At 32.0% G+C, this 18636-nt stretch overlaps 1 protein-coding gene across 3 annotated transcripts in view; it reads left to right on the forward strand.

Moving 5' to 3' along the window:
- Positions 1 to 18636, forward strand: part of LOC117180887 — a 266828-nt gene that overhangs the window by 150731 nt on the left and 97461 nt on the right. For all 3 annotated transcript variants that reach the window (XM_033373464.1, XM_033373466.1, XM_033373465.1), the window contains exon 6: positions 12252 to 12732. In XM_033373464.1, coding sequence (XP_033229355.1) covers positions 12252 to 12732 — 481 coding nt within the window. The remainder of the gene's footprint in view (positions 1 to 12251; positions 12733 to 18636) is intronic.

Here is an 18636-nt window from a genome sequence, read left to right on the forward strand (position 1 = left end):
CGAACATGGTTCGCTTCTCGAAGTCAAGAAGAACCATGCCAGGCCTCGAGTGAGCAACAGAAACAATTGTCGAGAATATAAAGTTCCAGTATATGCGGCACTATATATATATATATATATGGTGATTTTTGTAACTTGAAACTTTTGATTCATAACGTCTTTCCACAGGGTGCCTAATTGTTTAATATTTTTTATTCTCTGTTATTTTATTGTTTTAATCCTATTTAGAGTGTTTGTTGGTTCGGGAAACCCGGGATATGACCGACGAATTTTTAGAGACTGGGGAAAACCGGGCAATGACGGTAAATTAATTTTTTTACCTGGAGTTTTAGAAATTTTTAAAAGGTAAATCTATGAAAAATATTCAAATTTAAAACCAATTTAATTAAAATAATTTGATTAGGAAAAATAACAATTTTTTAATATATATCAATATTTGACAGTTTATATGTTAAACTGAAATATGTTAAACTGATGTTTTATTTTAAAAAGATTAATTGTAAGAGAATATTTGAAATGATAAAAAAAAGAAATGTCAATGAATAAATAAAAATGAAACAGTTATTAATTTATAAAAATTCGAGAAAGTTTAAGAGATCAAGGCAATTTTTTACTCTGAAGGATCTTTAGATAATTAAATTAAATATTTAATAATTTTCATAAATATTTTCCAGTTGTGGTTTTCAAGTATAAATAACAATTGAATAACTATTAAGTTTTTACGGCTTGAAATAAAATTAATTGATCTTATAATAATATAAACAATTTTCAGTTTGAAAGCAAATGATAACTTTTGAGTATGTAAATTTCGAAATTTGTTCATTTATTCTTAAATTTAGAAAATCGAATATTAGACCGTGGATTTATATTTTTCAAACCTTCGAGCTATACAACTTATATAAGTAAAATTTTGTTTGCAGTTTAACAGCAATAAATGTTAAACTATGTACTTGAAATATTTTAGAAACTTAAATTTTATACGCGTAATTTTTTTAGCGTTTGAATAACAAATTGTTCAGCATTAGTTTTAAAATTCAAAAGGGTTGCCCTTTAAGCGTTTCATTTGAAGTTTAGTTTTTATAGCTCTAAATGAAAACATTTTTAGCTCCAAAACCGGGAAGTGGCCACGAATTTCTTCTTGGAATAAAACGGCCATTCTGCAATTGGTTCTTAAATTATGGCGAATTTATTATATGTACAGTTTATACGAGTCAGCAATAATACACACTCGCTGCTGGCTACGCACGTGAACTGTAGAAGGCCTCTCTCTCTACCCCCCTCTTTACCCCCCTCTCCATCTCTCTATTTCCCCCCCTCCCCCCATCTTGTAGAGACGAAGCAAGTGTCGCACGCTGAATGCACTGTCTACGCTGACTGCTCGCTTGACTGTTCGTGATTACTCAGTATCTCTCGTTGACTCCTGCTTACTTGCTCACGATTTCAGAATAGTTTAAGAGATTTCTGCTGATTTCACTCGATTTTCAATAATTTCAATTTATCGGATGATTTTCAAAAGATTCACTCGGATTCCGCTGATTTCAGATGATTTCACAAAGTGTTATGCTTGTTGCATTTTACCTCATACCGATTGCTAATATAGGAAACTTTAGGGTGGTGCTTTTCTAACATTTTGAGTAAATATTATTATCCTCAATGTTAGATATTTCTTCAAATGTATACGCGAGGAATGTTTACATTCCTATGGTATCAATCATGCTATCGATTAGTCAGTCTTTAGGCATGGTGGTTAAAAATGGATGAAATACGCGGCTCTGGTATCGGAACTTCGTATGCATAAATATAATGTTAGATCAAAAGTCAGATACACTGTAAAAAAAGATTTGCGTAAAAATGCAACGTTTCGGAAAATTACATATTGTATCATTGTAAATATCACACACCCCACTGTGTGATTTTACAAAAGTGTGTGAAATTACATCCTCTAGCGATGTAAATAAAAGGATCCTCGAATAGCAGTGTGATATTAAACACTCGATAAAAATAAAATTACACATTCCGTCGTACGAACTTTACATTCAGAATCGAAAATTCAGTTGCAGCGTGTAAAAATACCATGCGTCGGTAAAATCACTTTCCTGTGATGGAAAATTACATCGAGATTTTTAAGTTTACCAAAAATCTTTAATTTTACCTTGGCGGGAACTGTAAAATTTTTAATTTTTAATTAGTTGGACATTTAGAATAATTAATCAAATGATATATGAATACGAAAGCGTCTCTTGTTTTCGTTGTTTATCGCCTTCATCCTCTAATTTTGGAGAAATTGACAGCTCTCACACAAAAATAGATCAAATTCGAGCTGTTCGTATTTTTGCTTTTACATTTTCTGCTATTAGAACGGAAAGAATGTGGTTATTCAAAACGTAGATTTCATATTTTTGTTATGGGTTATTTAAACATAAAAAAAAAACCCACAGCAAAGATATTATATCTTTGCCCATAGTATCTTATGTGTTTTAGGTAAGTTGTAACGTGTCCGGCTTGTGTTTCTTCAATCTCCATGAAATTTTATACGAAGTTTGAGCTTCGAGTGTTCGAAACCTGTCGCCCTAATAAATTTTATTTTATGCTTTCACATAATGAATTTCACATTTTCGTGTGTAAAATTATCGGCCGAATTGCAATATCACAACAGATTCAATTGTAAAATTCATCGCTAGGTGGATTATCACAATTTTTCGTAAAGTTACTCCGATACACGAAGGTCCTTTTATTTACATCCACCAGAGATGTAAAATTCAATGGATTTTTTTTACAGTGCAGAGCATTAGCCGTTCGCCCTGAATTAATCCCACGTGCTCACATGCCTCCGTATATTTCTAAAGCGCCTTTATTTATCGCGCCACACTTATATATTATGGTGAGTTGATAGAGGCCGTATCATAAATGACTCTCCGGCTTGCACGGAAGTTCTATCGTCCGAGGCAATAATTCCAGCCTCAATGGCTACTATCGATGCTTCACATGCTCAAAAAAAATCGCGGGATGAGAGTTACGCATCGTAATTTCAACCTCGTTCCGCAAAGCATATCGCAAAGAAGCTCTTGATCAGAGCTCAAGTGCTGTCATCACTTTCCGTTTTGCTGGGAGAATTCGGCCGAAGAAATTCGATTCATCAAAGCGTCCCCTTTTTCATAAATCGAAATAGCTAATGAGAATCTAAATGCTTATTGAACAACAAATAATATTAATTATTTAATAAAATTGGTGTTTCTAACTAGCATAATCAAAAAAATCCCCTTCAGGGTCAATGGGAAAACGCGGCAAATGAAAGTGAATTTATTTTTGACCGGGAATTTTACAAATTTTCAGAAGAAAAATCTATTTAATCACTTAAAATATCACAAATTTTCCTTCAGTTCAAAAAATTAATTTTAAATCAAGAAAAAAAAACGAATATTCAACCAGATAAAGAAGATTTTTAATCAGATAAAAAAGTGTTCAACCATAGAGATAAATTTTCTCACAAAACAACAGACATTTACACAAGTGATTGAATCCTCAACTGAAAAAATTCATTTTCAACGAAGCATTGTATTTTCAACTAAAAAAGATACCAAAAAATGATTGCATGTTTAATTTAAAAAATCTGCCCGCTTCGCGGGTATATTCTCATCGCGCGATGCGCTCGCAAGTTTGAGCGCGTCTAGGGCGCGCGACTGTTGCTTCTGGCGCGTCGCGCTCGACAATATATTTATCTCGCGCTTCGCACTCGATAATGTATATTATTATAATTCGTAACTTGCATTGGTATTAAAACAGAAGAAATTTCATTGTCCCCGTTTACAAAAATGCACATTCTTTTAAAAAAATTTGGTTATTCAACGTTTTATTGCAACTTTTGTCGTTTTTCCATCAACAGAATTTGCTCATTTCCAATGTTTTCTTTTTGATTTAAACCTTACACATACGATCTACTACTGAGCAGCCTTAACGTTTTTTAACTTCTAAATTATGTATATATGTATACACACACACACACACACATATTTTTTTGAAAATGCATTATTTATTTGAGAATATTTGAATATTGTGAAAATGTTGCATAAAAAAATGTAACTTGGATTTTCCATTATTTTTTATGCTATCAAAATTTATTTTTTGATTTATCAAGAAAATTTAAAAAGTTGTCGTGATAATCTTCTAGGGCATTTAGAAATCAAACTTTTTCTTTTCTTGCCATTTTCTCATATCGTCCGTTAATTGGTTTAAAAGGTTCATTTTCTTGTGTTTTTTTTTTAGTTTTGTAAATGCTATAACTCTCATAATTTTTAATTTTATGAAAAAAGTCAGTAGATAAATTGTTCGACTTTTTAAATACTATGAATAACCGTACAGAGAATTTTTGAATTTTGAAAAAATGGTGTGAAAAATATTCAAAAGGCGCTCACTTTAGGATTTTTATCCAAAATGTCTGACTAACGAACTTGGCATTTAGCTTAGGACACTAAAAGAGTGTACCAAAAGCCAATCTAAAAGATTAATTTTTTTCAAAAGTGATCGTGTTCACAGCCAGACCGAGAGACATAAAGACAGACATAACTACAGACATAACGACAGACATAACGACATATAGATAGACACGTTCGTAAAAACCTGTTTTCTCGGATTCAGGGGGTCTCAAAACGTGGACCTTTTGACAAAAACTAGGGAGGTCAAATTTTATACAAATTTAATACCTTCGCAGATGAGAATGTAAATATTATTTATTTGTCACGATTAAGTTTTAATAGTTCTGTTTTTAGTTTAAATTATGAAAAATAGCATCAAGAACATGAAAAGTTAAATCTTTTAAAACCCCACACACGAGACGAAAAAGAAATTAAAAGACAAAGGTTGTGGTAATAATGTCCCCACGCAGCGGGCACATTTTTTTACTGTTAATGACGTTTTTCATGATTAAAGCCCAAAACTACGCATCCTATGAAAAAGTGATTGATGACAAATTTGTAGATCTTTTTAAAATGCACAATTTTTGTGTTTTTATCTTTTACCGTATTTTGCACAGTTTGGCCGAAAAATATAATTTTTGGATTTTTCATTATTTTGTATGCTGTCAAAATTTGAATGTTTGAATTTTCAAGAAAATTCAAAAAGTTGTTCGATAGTCTCGTAGGGCATTCAAAAAGCAACATTTTTCTTTTCTTGACTTTTTTTCATATCGCGCGTTATTTGGCATAAAATGTTCATTATCGTGTGTTTTTTGGAATTTTGTAAATGCTCCTACTTTTTGCATTTTTATCCAAAATGACTGGCTAACGAACTTCACCTTTAGTTTAGGACACTAAACGAGTGTACCAAAGGGCAATCCTATAGATTAATTTTTTCAAAGTTATCGTGTTCACAGACAGAAAGACAAATTCGTCAAAACCTGTTTTTTGGATTCAGGGGGTCTTAAAACGTGGAAAGTTGACAAAAACTGGGGGGGGGGGGGTCGACTTTTACACAAATATAATACCTTCTCTGATGAGAATGTAAAAATATGTAACTTGTATAAAAAGAGATGAATTATCAGGGTCGGCCCAGGTGAAAAAGTTATATATAATTTACATATAAGATATACATACTAAATTGTACATAACTGCTGGATCGTCATATTGACCGCCATGTTGATTTTGTATGTCAATTTTCAACGGTATACTTGGACAGTTATACTCTTTAATCTTTCAACAAGAGTACATAATAGTATATTTCGATACGAGAGTCCAAATGAGGTATTTTCACTTCAGTCACCAGCTAACTTCAATACGTCGATTGCTGAGGGGGAAAACAAGGGACTAAGTGCATGGGATTTAGTTCATTATTGCCCTATTTTGCTAATATCTTCTTGAAAGCAATTTTTTTCTATACAAGTGTATTTGAAAAAAAGTTTTTATTTTTTAATTACTATTTAATGAAATAATAAACTGATAATAATTATTATTAATTGCAAAGATATTACAGAAATAAAGTTTTGTTCCATGCATTTGACCCATTTTTTTCCCCGCAGCTTTTAACGAAGTGAAGTTAGCTTATGGTTGTCGTGAAAATACCTAATGGGCAGTTTGTGCGAAGCGATATCGTGTATCGAATACAATTTTTCTTTACAAATTACAAAGCAAAATCTGAAATTGGCTACCATTTACAAACATAAAAAATGACCTCACTGACCCAATACGATGTTCACATAATAACAGTCAACAACGCTAGATGGCACTCGTAGTAAAAGGGGAAAGCAAAATGTTTTGGTTGGCACGGAGAGAATTTTGCTCACTGTTGAAAGCAAATTAATACTTACAGAGTTGGGGATTTTGCTCGTCGCCATCGCGCATTATACGGAATCGAACATTTTCGATGTCTGTAAACGGTGGCTGAACGGAATTTTGCAATAAAGTGTAAAGAAAAAAATATTGTAAATTACAGTACGCCAAAATTAAAAAAAAAAGAATCAGCAAAGTAAAGTACGCTTACTCATTATTCCTCAAAAGTCGAGTCAATTAGGCAGAATGTCGCAAACGTTCGGATGAGTAGTGATAACTCAATAATAATTTTAATTTAATTAAGATTTTGTCAATGAAAGAGTTTCATGTAGTATATAAGTAATCCTATTCTAAAAAGATTATACATATCGAATATCTAAATATCTCGAAAAATGTAACGCAAAAATGTGAAGACCCTATTCCTTATTGGTGGAGATGCAGTCAGGGAAGGCATCCCAATCACGTCATTGGTCAGCGACTATTCTGCTATTCTTTCCTATGGAATTCCACTGTAACCTCTTTGTATTTCCCTTTTGGTTGCTCTACGCTACGGACTCCACTCTACTTTATTATTCAAAACTAAAAAGTTTATTTTCCTGTTCTATATAGATTTTTTCTCAAAGTTGAAAAGTGTATCTCGAAAAATGTAATGCAGAAATGTGAAGACCCGATTCCTTATTGGTCAGATATATGTACTTGGCGCTGGATTTGAATCTCTCGCAGGAGCTTTTCAGAACAAGCGCGCTCAAGCGCTCGATTGAAAAAGTGCATGTATTTCGGTTAACTTTATGCGAACTTCCTTAACCCTATTGGTCCCGATTTCCGTAAATTCACAATTTCAAAAGCGTAATCATTTCCAGCTTAATTTATATAGTGCATTAGTTAGTTGTAAATTCATTGTTAGATTCTCTGAACATAGGTAAAAGGGAAGAAAGTGTTTTCCAAATTTAAAACAAAATAAAAATTTTGAGTTATCTTGAAATCGGTGAGAAATACGCTAAACTGAGAATATTGTTAGGGTTTACTAAAGGGGGATGGTCCCTGGCCACTCCAACTTAACAAGTAAAAAATTTTCAAGTTAAAAAAAAAGTTGTAATTATCTTGAAATCGGTCAGAGAAACGTGAAAACTAAATAAATTGTATGGTTTTTGAAGACGGGGTTTATCTTCGAACAAAGCGATCGGACCGAATAAAAAGATTGTTTAAATACATACAAAAAATGAAGTTTTTGAGCAATGTTGAAAATGGTGAGAGATACGAGGAAACTGATAACATTTTCAGGATTTTACAAAGAGGGATGGTGTTTAGACACCCCAAACTAAACAAACAAAAAAAAAACAATTTTGAAAATTTTTAAAATAAAAATTTTGACTTTTTCGAAAGCGGTCACGGATATATGAAAACTAAGTAGATTCTAAGGGGATTGAAGATAGGTTTCATCTTCGACCAACTTGAAATAACCCAAAATATATTTTTTAAATACCTCCCCCAAAAAATGAAAACTTTGAATTATCTTGAAAACGCTGAGAAAAAAGCGAAAACTGACAACATTTTCAGGGTTTTCCAATCGCTTTCGACAAAAATGTTAAGGTTTTTACATAGGGGTAATGTATTCGACCTACATAAACTAACTCAATAAAAACATGTTGTTTTACATAAAAAATTTGAGTTATCATGAAAAGGGTAAGTTTTCTATAGGCGGGTGGTCCTCAGCCACATCAGCGTAAACCAGTATTTAAAAATTAAAAAGTCTGAAATATGATTTATTTCGAAAATGTTTATAGAATCGTGGAAACTAATTACATTCTAGGGATTTTGCAGAGGGATATTTTTAAACAACTGTAACTAGCTTCATACAGAAATTGTTTAATTCAAAACAATAATTACATTTTTTGAATTATATCGCGAACGATCAGAGATATATGAACAACAAACAAATGTTAAGGAGTTTGAAGAGCAGGACTGCTTTCGACAAACTCAAAATAACCCAATAGAATGATTTAAAATCAAATAAATAAGATAATTTTTATTTATCTTGAAAACGGTGAAAAATGCGCGAGAACTGAACATATTTTCACTGTTTGATAAAGACCCTCGACCAGCCACAACTAACAGGGTAAAGTAGAGATACAGGAAAGGGACATTTTCATAATATTTCATTCCGGGATAGTCATCGGGCACCCCGAAGGAGTATAGCAGAAAGAGTTTCAAAATGAAAATTTTGAGTTATCTTGAAAACAGTGAGATACGCGAAAACTGACAAAATATTCAGGGTTTTATTCAAAGGATGGTTCTCAGCGACTACAAATTAACCTAATAAAAATATTTTCAAAAGGAAAAAATAAAAATTCTGAATTATCTCAAAAACCATGGGACGTAAGCAAAAACATTTAAAAAAATTAATACTAAATAAAAATTCATATTAATATTGAAGAAACTTAACACATATTCAGATTTCCGTAGAGCATTTGAATATACGCGAAAAACGTAAAATTTTAGAGATTCTAGAAATGGATAGATTCATTCGGATTGGAAATAATTGAATGGTGATCTTTGATCACCATTCACACTTCCTGAAAAAACCAGTTTTGTCCCAGGTTTGGACCTTTACTTTTTCCGAAAAAAACTGGGACGTACCTGTTTTTTTTCGAGAAGTGTCCTAACTGTATTAGGCGCACGGTTTGAAATTGATTAAAAGATGTGTTAAGATTCAAGTTTATATATACGCCCGGATTTGAAAGGAATCACAGTAAACCCTAAGAATAAATTTTATCTTTTAATAAGATAAAAACGTTGCAGCAAGTTTATCTAGCGAAAGAGAAAATTTATCTGAAAAAAGATAAAATTTATCTTGTGAAAGATAAAGTTTATCTGACGTAAATATTTGTTTGGAATATGTTATATGTCAGACGGCTGCGTCTATGCTCACAGAGAAAATGTCCTTCATAAATTAAAAAATCCTTGCGGCATTTAATTTTCATATTCTCCCTTTATTTCACTAATTTTAAACAAAAAAATCACTCACCCACACTTACTGAATACACGGTCTGCACTTTGGTTCGTTTATACTTGGCTGAAGTTGGCTGAGTGTTCATACTCAGCCAACTTCAGTCTCTTACTTTTGTTGAACAAATCTTTAGTTTTCTATCGACTCTGATGTAGACTTCAAAAATTGTAAACAAACACTATTTGGTATAAACTGACCAAAGTGCACATTGTCTATTCAGTAAGTGTAGGTGCGTGATTTTTTTGCTTAAACTTAGTGAAATAAAGGGAGAATATTTAAAATTGAATGCCGCGAGAATTTTCAAATTTATAAAGGACATTTTTTTGTGAGCACAGACGCAGCCGTCTGACGTATAACATATGCCAAACAAATATTTACGTCAGATAAGCTTTATCTTTTTTTCAGATAAATTTAATCTTTTTTCAGATAAATTTTATCTTTCGTCAGATAAATTTGATCTTTCTTTAGATAAACGTGCTGCAACGTTTTTATCTTATTAAAAGATAAAAATTATTCTTGGGGTTTACTGTGATGAAAGTTAAGCTTGGATTGGTTTCCAATTCACTCGGATAGAGTGAACGTTAGTTTCCGATTGGATTGTGATTCATTCGGTTTGCTTTCGGATTCACACTTATCCATTCAAACTGATGTCAGATTCATCGGATTGAATTCAAAGAGTCCCATTCATTTGAGAGAATTGGAGGCACGGATTGAAAAATGGATTCCGGAAACGTTCGTGTTGAAGTTGGGGTTGAGACATCTATTGAGATTAAAATTTAATTTGAGGTTGAAAGCCAGATTAAAAAGGGGTTAAGAGGATTGACAAATTGCTTCAGATTGTTTTAGATTAGTTTGAATTAGTCCAAACTGCAAAAAAATGCACAAATACTTACTAAATATCTCAGATGATAAAAGCACGCACGCCCGAGTGTGCGTTCGGTCTCGTATTGTAAAATTTACTATCTTTACACGCAGAGAAATTTCGGGAATGTGCTGCTCCTAGTTTTTATCACTCTTTGGTGTGAGAACTAAGATCTCTGAACCCATGATTTTAAAGCTCAGGTCTCGATTTCTATGCTTTTGGATTATATAGTCCGTGAATTTAAAGCACGTAAAAATTGTAGCTCTATAATCACGTGCTTCCTTGAATTAATATATTCAAATTTCTCTCCGTGTACTTAAAACTTGTTGATGCATGATCCTTCTAAAAAACCTTTTGTTATCTCTTTTTTTTTGCATATAATTTCTTATTCATACTATTTATATTTCAATTTTCATCGAAGAGTGCATTTATAACATATTTAATATCATATTTAATTATTTTCATTATGGAATTTTGGTTTCTGCATTTCTTTTTTCACAAAAACAGTAAAATGAATTATTCAATTCTTCAACTTTGTCATGAATGCGGAAAACTCAATATATCTTTTAAAAAACTATAGTTAAATTTTGCAGTACTCAAATATAGAAAAATCCGGTCAGTATCAAAATATCGAATATTTTTTAATCGCATCAGAAAAAGTTATTTTTGAAAGTTTGTGAGCAAAGGAATGGCCACAAAAGGTGAAGGATGGTAATGACCATTCCCTTTTCATCAAATTACATTCAGCTCAAATACAGCATACACCATACAGAATACTAGGAAGGAAATGAATGCGTCACCGCTCTTTTGCATGGAAGACTAATAATACAAACATTATGACCTAACGAATTACATCACGACTAACTTTACACATAGATAGCATATAAATAAACGGACCAGAGCTTGGACATTAGGCTATTCAACTTTTTTTAAAATTGTCTTTCCCTTTTTCCAATCGTTTACCTTTTTCATCTTGAAGAAGGCTCTTTGTAGATCATTGAAAATATTACAAAATTTAATTGTAACAAAACGTTATGATTAATAATATATTAATAGCATTAATAAAATAATGTTGTAAAAACACAATTTTTAACTAAACTTTCTTATGTAAAAAATTACATACAGTGGAGTATCAGAGAAAAACATGCTTACAAATATTTATTTCGAAACAAACATGGGGAAAAATAATTTCGGACCTGCACTAGTAAAAGACTCGTTTTCAACCACTAAAAATAAATGGTTAATTTGGTCCTCTAATCTAAGAAAATGTATAGCTGTGGTAACACTCCTATATTTTTTCAAAAGATAAAAACCATCTAAACCTTCAGTACAATGGCAATAAGACGAGTCATATTACGATTCTCGTATGCGAAACTATATAATAAATTACGCATTAATTTATTATATTTCAATTGTGCACTTTCAATCCGAAGATCTAAAGACTTAAGACACGAGTATATTATAGCTGTACACATATTACTGGGTGTAATATAAATTCCTGAGCATATGAAAATAGGGTCAGTTGAGGAGTCCATCGCTCCTACTTAACTGCGGGGTTAAGTCCTACTTATTATTATAGACATGTCTCAGGCAGTCAATGGTCATTTACTACTGAGGGTACTCGAATAAAAACTAAATCGTTTCGAATGATACTAAATTGCCGTATCGTTGACCGCTATAATTTTTTAAATTCTTAAATTCAAATGGTTACAATTTTAGAGTTTTGAATTTTCATGTTGAACGCTACATTTGCAATGTTTCCCTTTCATAATTTTTAATTTTTAAATTAGCATTGAAGTTTTTGAATTTTGAATTCTTTGATCACTTTTGAAGTATCTATCTCGTAAAAATGGTAACATTTCCTGTTTTCGAATTGATCTTTTAGTTAATTTTCTTGTCCGTGATAATCCTAAAACGAAAAATGCCTAATCTATATAAAAGAAACCCATTAGCCACAACGTCTAGAAAAGAGCTCCCAATGACATCTATCGTGTTCCTAATACTTCGTTATCACTATCAATAAACCGTCCCTTTATCAACCGAAAAATAATCAATGACAGTTGCAAAGTAACACTAGTTAGATGTACCATCAGAGTCTAACAAGAGCATTTGTTTGTTGCAGCACAAATGGGAGGCCGCCAGTGTCTAGTAAACCACCCCTGCCGCCACAGCCACCCCGTGCGGGGGCGCTGGGTGGTAGAATGTCGTCCACGACCTCTTCGTCGCGCCGGCGCGCAACCACAGACCTTGGAAATCCGGCGGTCATCGAGATGGCGAAGGCCCGCACCATGCAGGCCTCCCAGGATCGGCCCGTCGGTCTTCTCGAGACCGATCTCGACGCCGCGGAGGAGGGCGTCGACCCAGCGCCCTCCAACCACTCCTCGACGGGCAAGAAGACCCGCAGTCTGCTCAACCTGAATCACACCACTCGTCCTCGTGGAACCGGCGACCTGGCTAACGAGAACGCCCTACACGTACCCCAGTCGCATATTGGCGCTTGTCACAGGACACCTTCAGACACATCCTGTGGCTCCAGCCTAAATCAACGACCCCACAAATCCATGGAGTTCCTCCTGGACAAGGAAAACCTTCATTTCGTCAAGGTAAGACACACCTTAAATCTTCATTCTTCAAACTTAAAATTGTTATATTCTTTCTCTCTTACGTGTTGTGGATCTTCCAAAATTGTACTCATCTTCAAATTTTCGATTGACTATCATCAAATTCTTTCATTTCTTCAGTATACCACTTTCATGTTTTTCGATCTTTATCATCCCTCAATTTTGTTTCATGCTTTCACTTAAATCTGGTTTACGGATTGCATCTCATAATTTCTCATAATTGTTGATCAGAAAAGAGGTTTTAACTTGAAAAGTGTTGTATCTTCCAATAACAAGAATTTCACTGGCCTATTTGTGAATTGTTCTTTTGGGAAATCGGAAAAGGAGGAAATTATTTTATTTTTGAGGTATCTTATGTAAGCTATCCGATTAGCTAAATTTCGGAACATGAGATTCTCATCTTGCCATATTTGGAATATTTTACATCCTTCTGATCCTTCTTACTTTCATGTGCTTTCCACTTTAATCCTCTCTATGGATTGGCGGTCATCAATTTTCATAATTCTTTATTCTATAGCCCAAACTTTGAAATTGTTGTTCTTGATTTTTCGTAGCAATATGTTGTGGTTGTTACAAGGAAGTATCGGTTTAATAGTTTTTCACACCTTGAATCTTTAATATTCAAGCATTGTATTTCAATTTTTTTGTGTTGATAATCTTTCATTTCCTGAAACTATCATCTTCGTACTGGACCGTATGACCAGAATAAAACGCATTCTCTCCTTAACTATCATCTTCCTTGATATTGATCATACTTTAAAGTTTTTGGTTGGTCCAAATTTGTAGTCCAGTCAAGTCTTATGGTTTGTTTGACACCAATTGCTATAACCATCTAAGTTTTATGTCTTTTAAAATCAATAGTTCCTCCGACCTACTTTTTATGGATTAATTACTTACGATTTTGGACTTTACACAATCAAATCTCATAATATTTTTTCGGATTAATACATTCTTTTGTAATACAAGAATTGTGTGTAACTGAATGTATTTAACACCAGGTGTCAGTAGTTAGTGAAAGAAACTTTAAAAATGGTATATTTTCGTTATTAACCTTGCAAACTTCAGTTACATAGATTTTTTTATGAAATGAGTTCGACTGATAAAATTAAAAGCAGAAACTCTTCATTTTAAAAGGAAATTGTATTCTCTTATCTCCTAATTTAATTTATAATTCTTCTGATCTTTTAGTGAAATATTAGCATTGTGTTTGTAGTGATAAAATAAATCTTTTCCTCGTCAAGTTTTCAGCTCCTCTAATATTAAAGTCAATTTGACCCAGTTAGTGAAAAAAAAAACGAAATCTGCTGTAGACAAGATTTAATTCTACAATATCGAAATTGAATGTATTCGAGTAAACGTAAACCACCCTGATTAAAAAGTAGGTGAACACAATTATGTTGCGAAGCTCTTTTAAATTCATTATATTTTTCATGTTCGCACTTAACCTACTGGGTGCGAATTGAAATTGATTTTTAAAACCATACATTTTTTATTTCGAGCTATCCTAATATAAAAGATATATTTAATTGTTGAAACTTATTATATTGAACCAAATACTATTTTTAAATGTAAGGAAATATCATAGGAAGTGATCTTATAAAAATGTAATTAAATTAGTTTTGATATAGGTTCTTGATAATTATGTTAGCTTGCAAGTGTAAAGTAGTTTCAACTTCAGATAAATGAATGGCTAATTGGATCAATATTGATGCAGGAATTTCCGCTTCGAAGATTAATTGAGGATAAAAAGCAACGAAATCTAAAGATATTATTGCTGTTAAACAGAATAGAATATCTAAATTCACTTGAGAAAATTCAAAAGAAGAAAAATGCTATCTCGTAAAAAAATAAAGAATTTGAGATCGAATCAAAATGCTTCTTGTAGGAAATTTAAGATGCGTGAAAGTAATTCTGTGCATGGAGAACCTCGAAAAGTGAAACGTCGATTAAACATCGATCACGACTTCCGGCGGATGATGCTTCCTTCTTTGGTCAGTCTGGCGACTACCTTGAATCGTTTTCATGGTGCAAAGACATTCGTCGATTAATAATCGAGATCATGTTTAAAATTCATATAAAAATTTTCAAGTGAGAATAACTGTAAGGGTATACATAAAATTATCTTTCCTATTTCGTACATAAATCGATAAAGGTAATTAAAATCTAGTCTTCACAAAGATTCATCATATATGAGTAATCAAGCTTACATACCCTCGAATAATGGTATTTGGACAATCTGATCCAATCGATAGAGAACTTTCCGCAGAAATATCAAGTCAGGGAGGTATTATCTCCCTTCGTCGTAGAAAAGAGGGTTTTAAAAGGGCTCTCATCCGTTCTTCCGGAAACTTCAGGTTGACATACGCAGACGGATTACCATCAAAGGAGTCACTCACGGAGGTTAATATCCCCTCGCATAATGAACAGTTTTACTGGAAACACCTTTCACACAGAAGAAAAAAAAATGAAGGCTCTAACAAGTAATAAAACCTGTAGTCAAATAGAAAAATATGGTTCACAATATTTATTAGAAAGGAAGAACGACCACTGATATTTTAGGTGATTGAAGTACGAACATCAGAGGATTAACCTTTTTTCTAGCACAATTTTCAGTCCTTTATATTGGGTGTCAAAAGAAAATATGTATGTAATTTTTCACCATTGTCGATTTTTATTTTTTCATCAAAAAGGAACATCTTAAAACTCATACAAGAAATTCTCTGAAGGCTTGCAAAAACATAGACAAAATTTTTTGAATTTAAATGGCATAAATATTTTCATTTACTATTTTATTTTGTAATTTTTAATTTAGGATTAAATATTAACGCTTTTTGCAACGATTTTGACCAATCTCTCGAATAAATTTTAGTTAATTCTTATTTTTGGTTACAAAATAAAAATAAAAAATGGTACAGAATTGTGTCAAATTTTCTGTACAGGGTACAATTTTTGACTGGAAATAATAACAGAAACAATTTTCAACTTCCTGGTGATCATATTTCATCAATGATAATCTCTTAATTAAATATCTTTTTCATCTCAGTAAAAGTGATAACTGTGAATCTCAAATGTTTAAAAACATTTGGGAAACAATTTATTAGTCCAAGAAAAAGTGGAAAATGACTAACATAATTCATTCAAACTGTTTTAAATTTCGAAGGCTCAAATTAAAATTCTGTAACTTAAAAGGTCGTGGTACGTTTACCGAACTTTTTTGAACGAGTAGCGGGACCTGGAAAAATGGACTATTGTTATCGGATTTTTGGTACAAATTATTGTTTAATAATTATTGAAGAAGCTCTTAGTATTATTCATGCTGTGCTTATTTGTTATTTGAAATTGTTGTTTACGTCAAATGTTTTGAGAAATATGAATAAGTCTTCAAAGTTTCTAATTTAAAATTAGGTATTACATTTTTACATTATCGTCATAAAGAGAAGGTATTGTTCTTATGTGAAAACTGACATTCGTGATTTTTTCTGAATCTCCACGAAAAAAAAAACGGTTTTACGACGGTGCCTGTCTGTTGTCGTCGTCATTGTTGTTTTTGTCGCCGTCGAATGTATACCGGATAACTGTTGAAAGACTAATCTGATTCGATTGTGCCTTAGAACACGTGTTTAGGAACCAAAAAGAAAGATCAAGTCTTTTTAACATTTTTAAGACAATTTTCCTCAACCTTTAAGAATTCGATGTACGGCTATCCATACTACTCGAAAACTCGAACAATTTAGGCTTACGCCTTCTTTTTCGATAAAAAGAAAATGATCAAAGTTATAGCATTTTTTAAATCCAAACAACAAACGAAAATAAACATTTTATGCAAAACAACGCACGATATGAAAATAAGACTAGAGAAGAGAGACGTTCCTTTTTGAAAGCTATTATAGAAGACTATCATAATAAATTTCTAATTCTCTTGAAAATTCAATTTTTAATCGTACAGAAAATAATCATAAATCAAGAGAAATTATATTTGGTGATCAAATTAGGCAAGATACAAAAAAAAGATAAAAAGAAAAAAAAATTGTGCACTTAAAAAAGATCTACAAAATAGTTAATAATTTTTTTATAGGACTCGAGGTTTTGGTTTTAATCGTGAAAAACAACATTAAAATAAAATAAAATATTTGGATAAACGAGAAATGCTAACAAAATAAAATGAATAATCAAAAGTTGCTCAACCATAAAAGAGGCTACAAGTTTGCCATCAGCGTAGTTTTTGTTTTAATCTTAAAAATAAAAAATAATTTTTTGTTGAAAAACGACACAAGGTACGAAAAAAAAGTTGTTCACCTACAAAGGATCTACCAATTTGTTATTAATAATTTTTAGATAGGACGAGTATATTTTCTTTTAATCGTAAAAATAACCTTCAAAATAAACAAATTAAATTGATAGAAAAACGACATAAGTTGCAATAAAATCTTTAATAACAAAATTGTTTTCTTTTATAAAATGTGAACTTTTTTAAATTATAAATACAAGACAATGAAAATATTTCGAGACAAATAGATATTAGCACAGACTATCTAGATATTATTAGTTAATATCTTAGTGATTTAACTATAGGACATAAATCTAGATATTGAAGTAGAACATTGAAGTAGAATTTTATATCGTAGTCCTCTGTTTTTGATATTTGAATCCTCAAGCATTCGCCTTTTATCATAGCTATGCCATTTTCGTATAGAATGGATAACAAACATGATGTTGAAAAGTTCGCATTTTGGAGAAAGTCGAGTGTGAAGCACGTATCTCATCACAAGATACGTGATAAGAATGTGTTCGTTAAGCCGAAGGAGAGCTTTAATGAAAGAGAATTCACAATCACCAAATTACGTTCGTCGATAAGCTTTGATCTATAACTTTAAAAGACATGCGCACAAATCTGGGGGAAGTACAAAGGCCGAGCGCGTAGTATTAGTAGGTAAACACATTGTTCTAGTGCGAAACGCGAAAACCTGGTCGCGAGCGGTGGGCGTGCGCAGTGTTCTTTGAGAATATGCTCGCGCAGGGGGTAGTATTAAAAAACGAAATTTAGGGTGATCTGCATAATGTGCATTTAGGGTGGTCATCATTGTGTGTGTAAATGTGAAGGAACTGACTAATCTTTTATTGTGTCTCTAGTATCCGGGACAACCATGCAAATTGCACTAACCAAACTCGCCGAAGAGTATGTATTGTATATACATACCTATGTGCCGTATAATATAAGCTCTGAGGACAGTATTTTATTTACTGAAATTTCTTTACATGCTTTATACCATTAGTATCGAGGACGACCGTGCAACAGCAACTAGTACCGCGAATTAAACTCAGTGTCGTATAAATTCAAAATAAACACCACAAACGTGCGACAAAAGACAAGTGATGATTCCTGGAAAATATTTATATTGCAATGTAATTTTAGTAACGTTCTCATGATGTTTTCTCACTTATGTTATTAAAATACTATTTCTGAAAGCCGTTCTTTGCAAAATGTGCTGTTTAATATTTCAAAATGAAAAATATTTATAAATTTTTATTTTCATTTAGAATGTTGGAGACTTTTTACTTTAAAATTGATTAAATATTTTTTATTTCTCTTAAGAGTAAAATTTTCTTGATAGAAGAAAATATAGAAACTTAAATTGTTAATTTTATGCTGGGTCTTCTTATATTGAGGTAGATTAATTCTTTTTCTGATGTAATTGGTGTGACCGTGATTCTTTCAGGACGATTTTAAGGCAATTTTTTTATTTTGCAGTTTTTTTAATTTTAGGAAAAAAATCTAATTTACATAATAAATCAATTTTCAACCCAAAAGTTTACTTTTCAACAAAATAAATTAATTTTCTATCAAATAATTGGTGTTTTAACTAATAAAATGAACAGGATAAAGTT

Source organism: Belonocnema kinseyi, chromosome 9 (genome assembly GCF_010883055.1).
Source record: "Belonocnema kinseyi isolate 2016_QV_RU_SX_M_011 chromosome 9, B_treatae_v1, whole genome shotgun sequence".
In the NCBI taxonomy this organism is placed as follows: Eukaryota; Metazoa; Arthropoda; class Insecta; order Hymenoptera; family Cynipidae; genus Belonocnema; species Belonocnema kinseyi.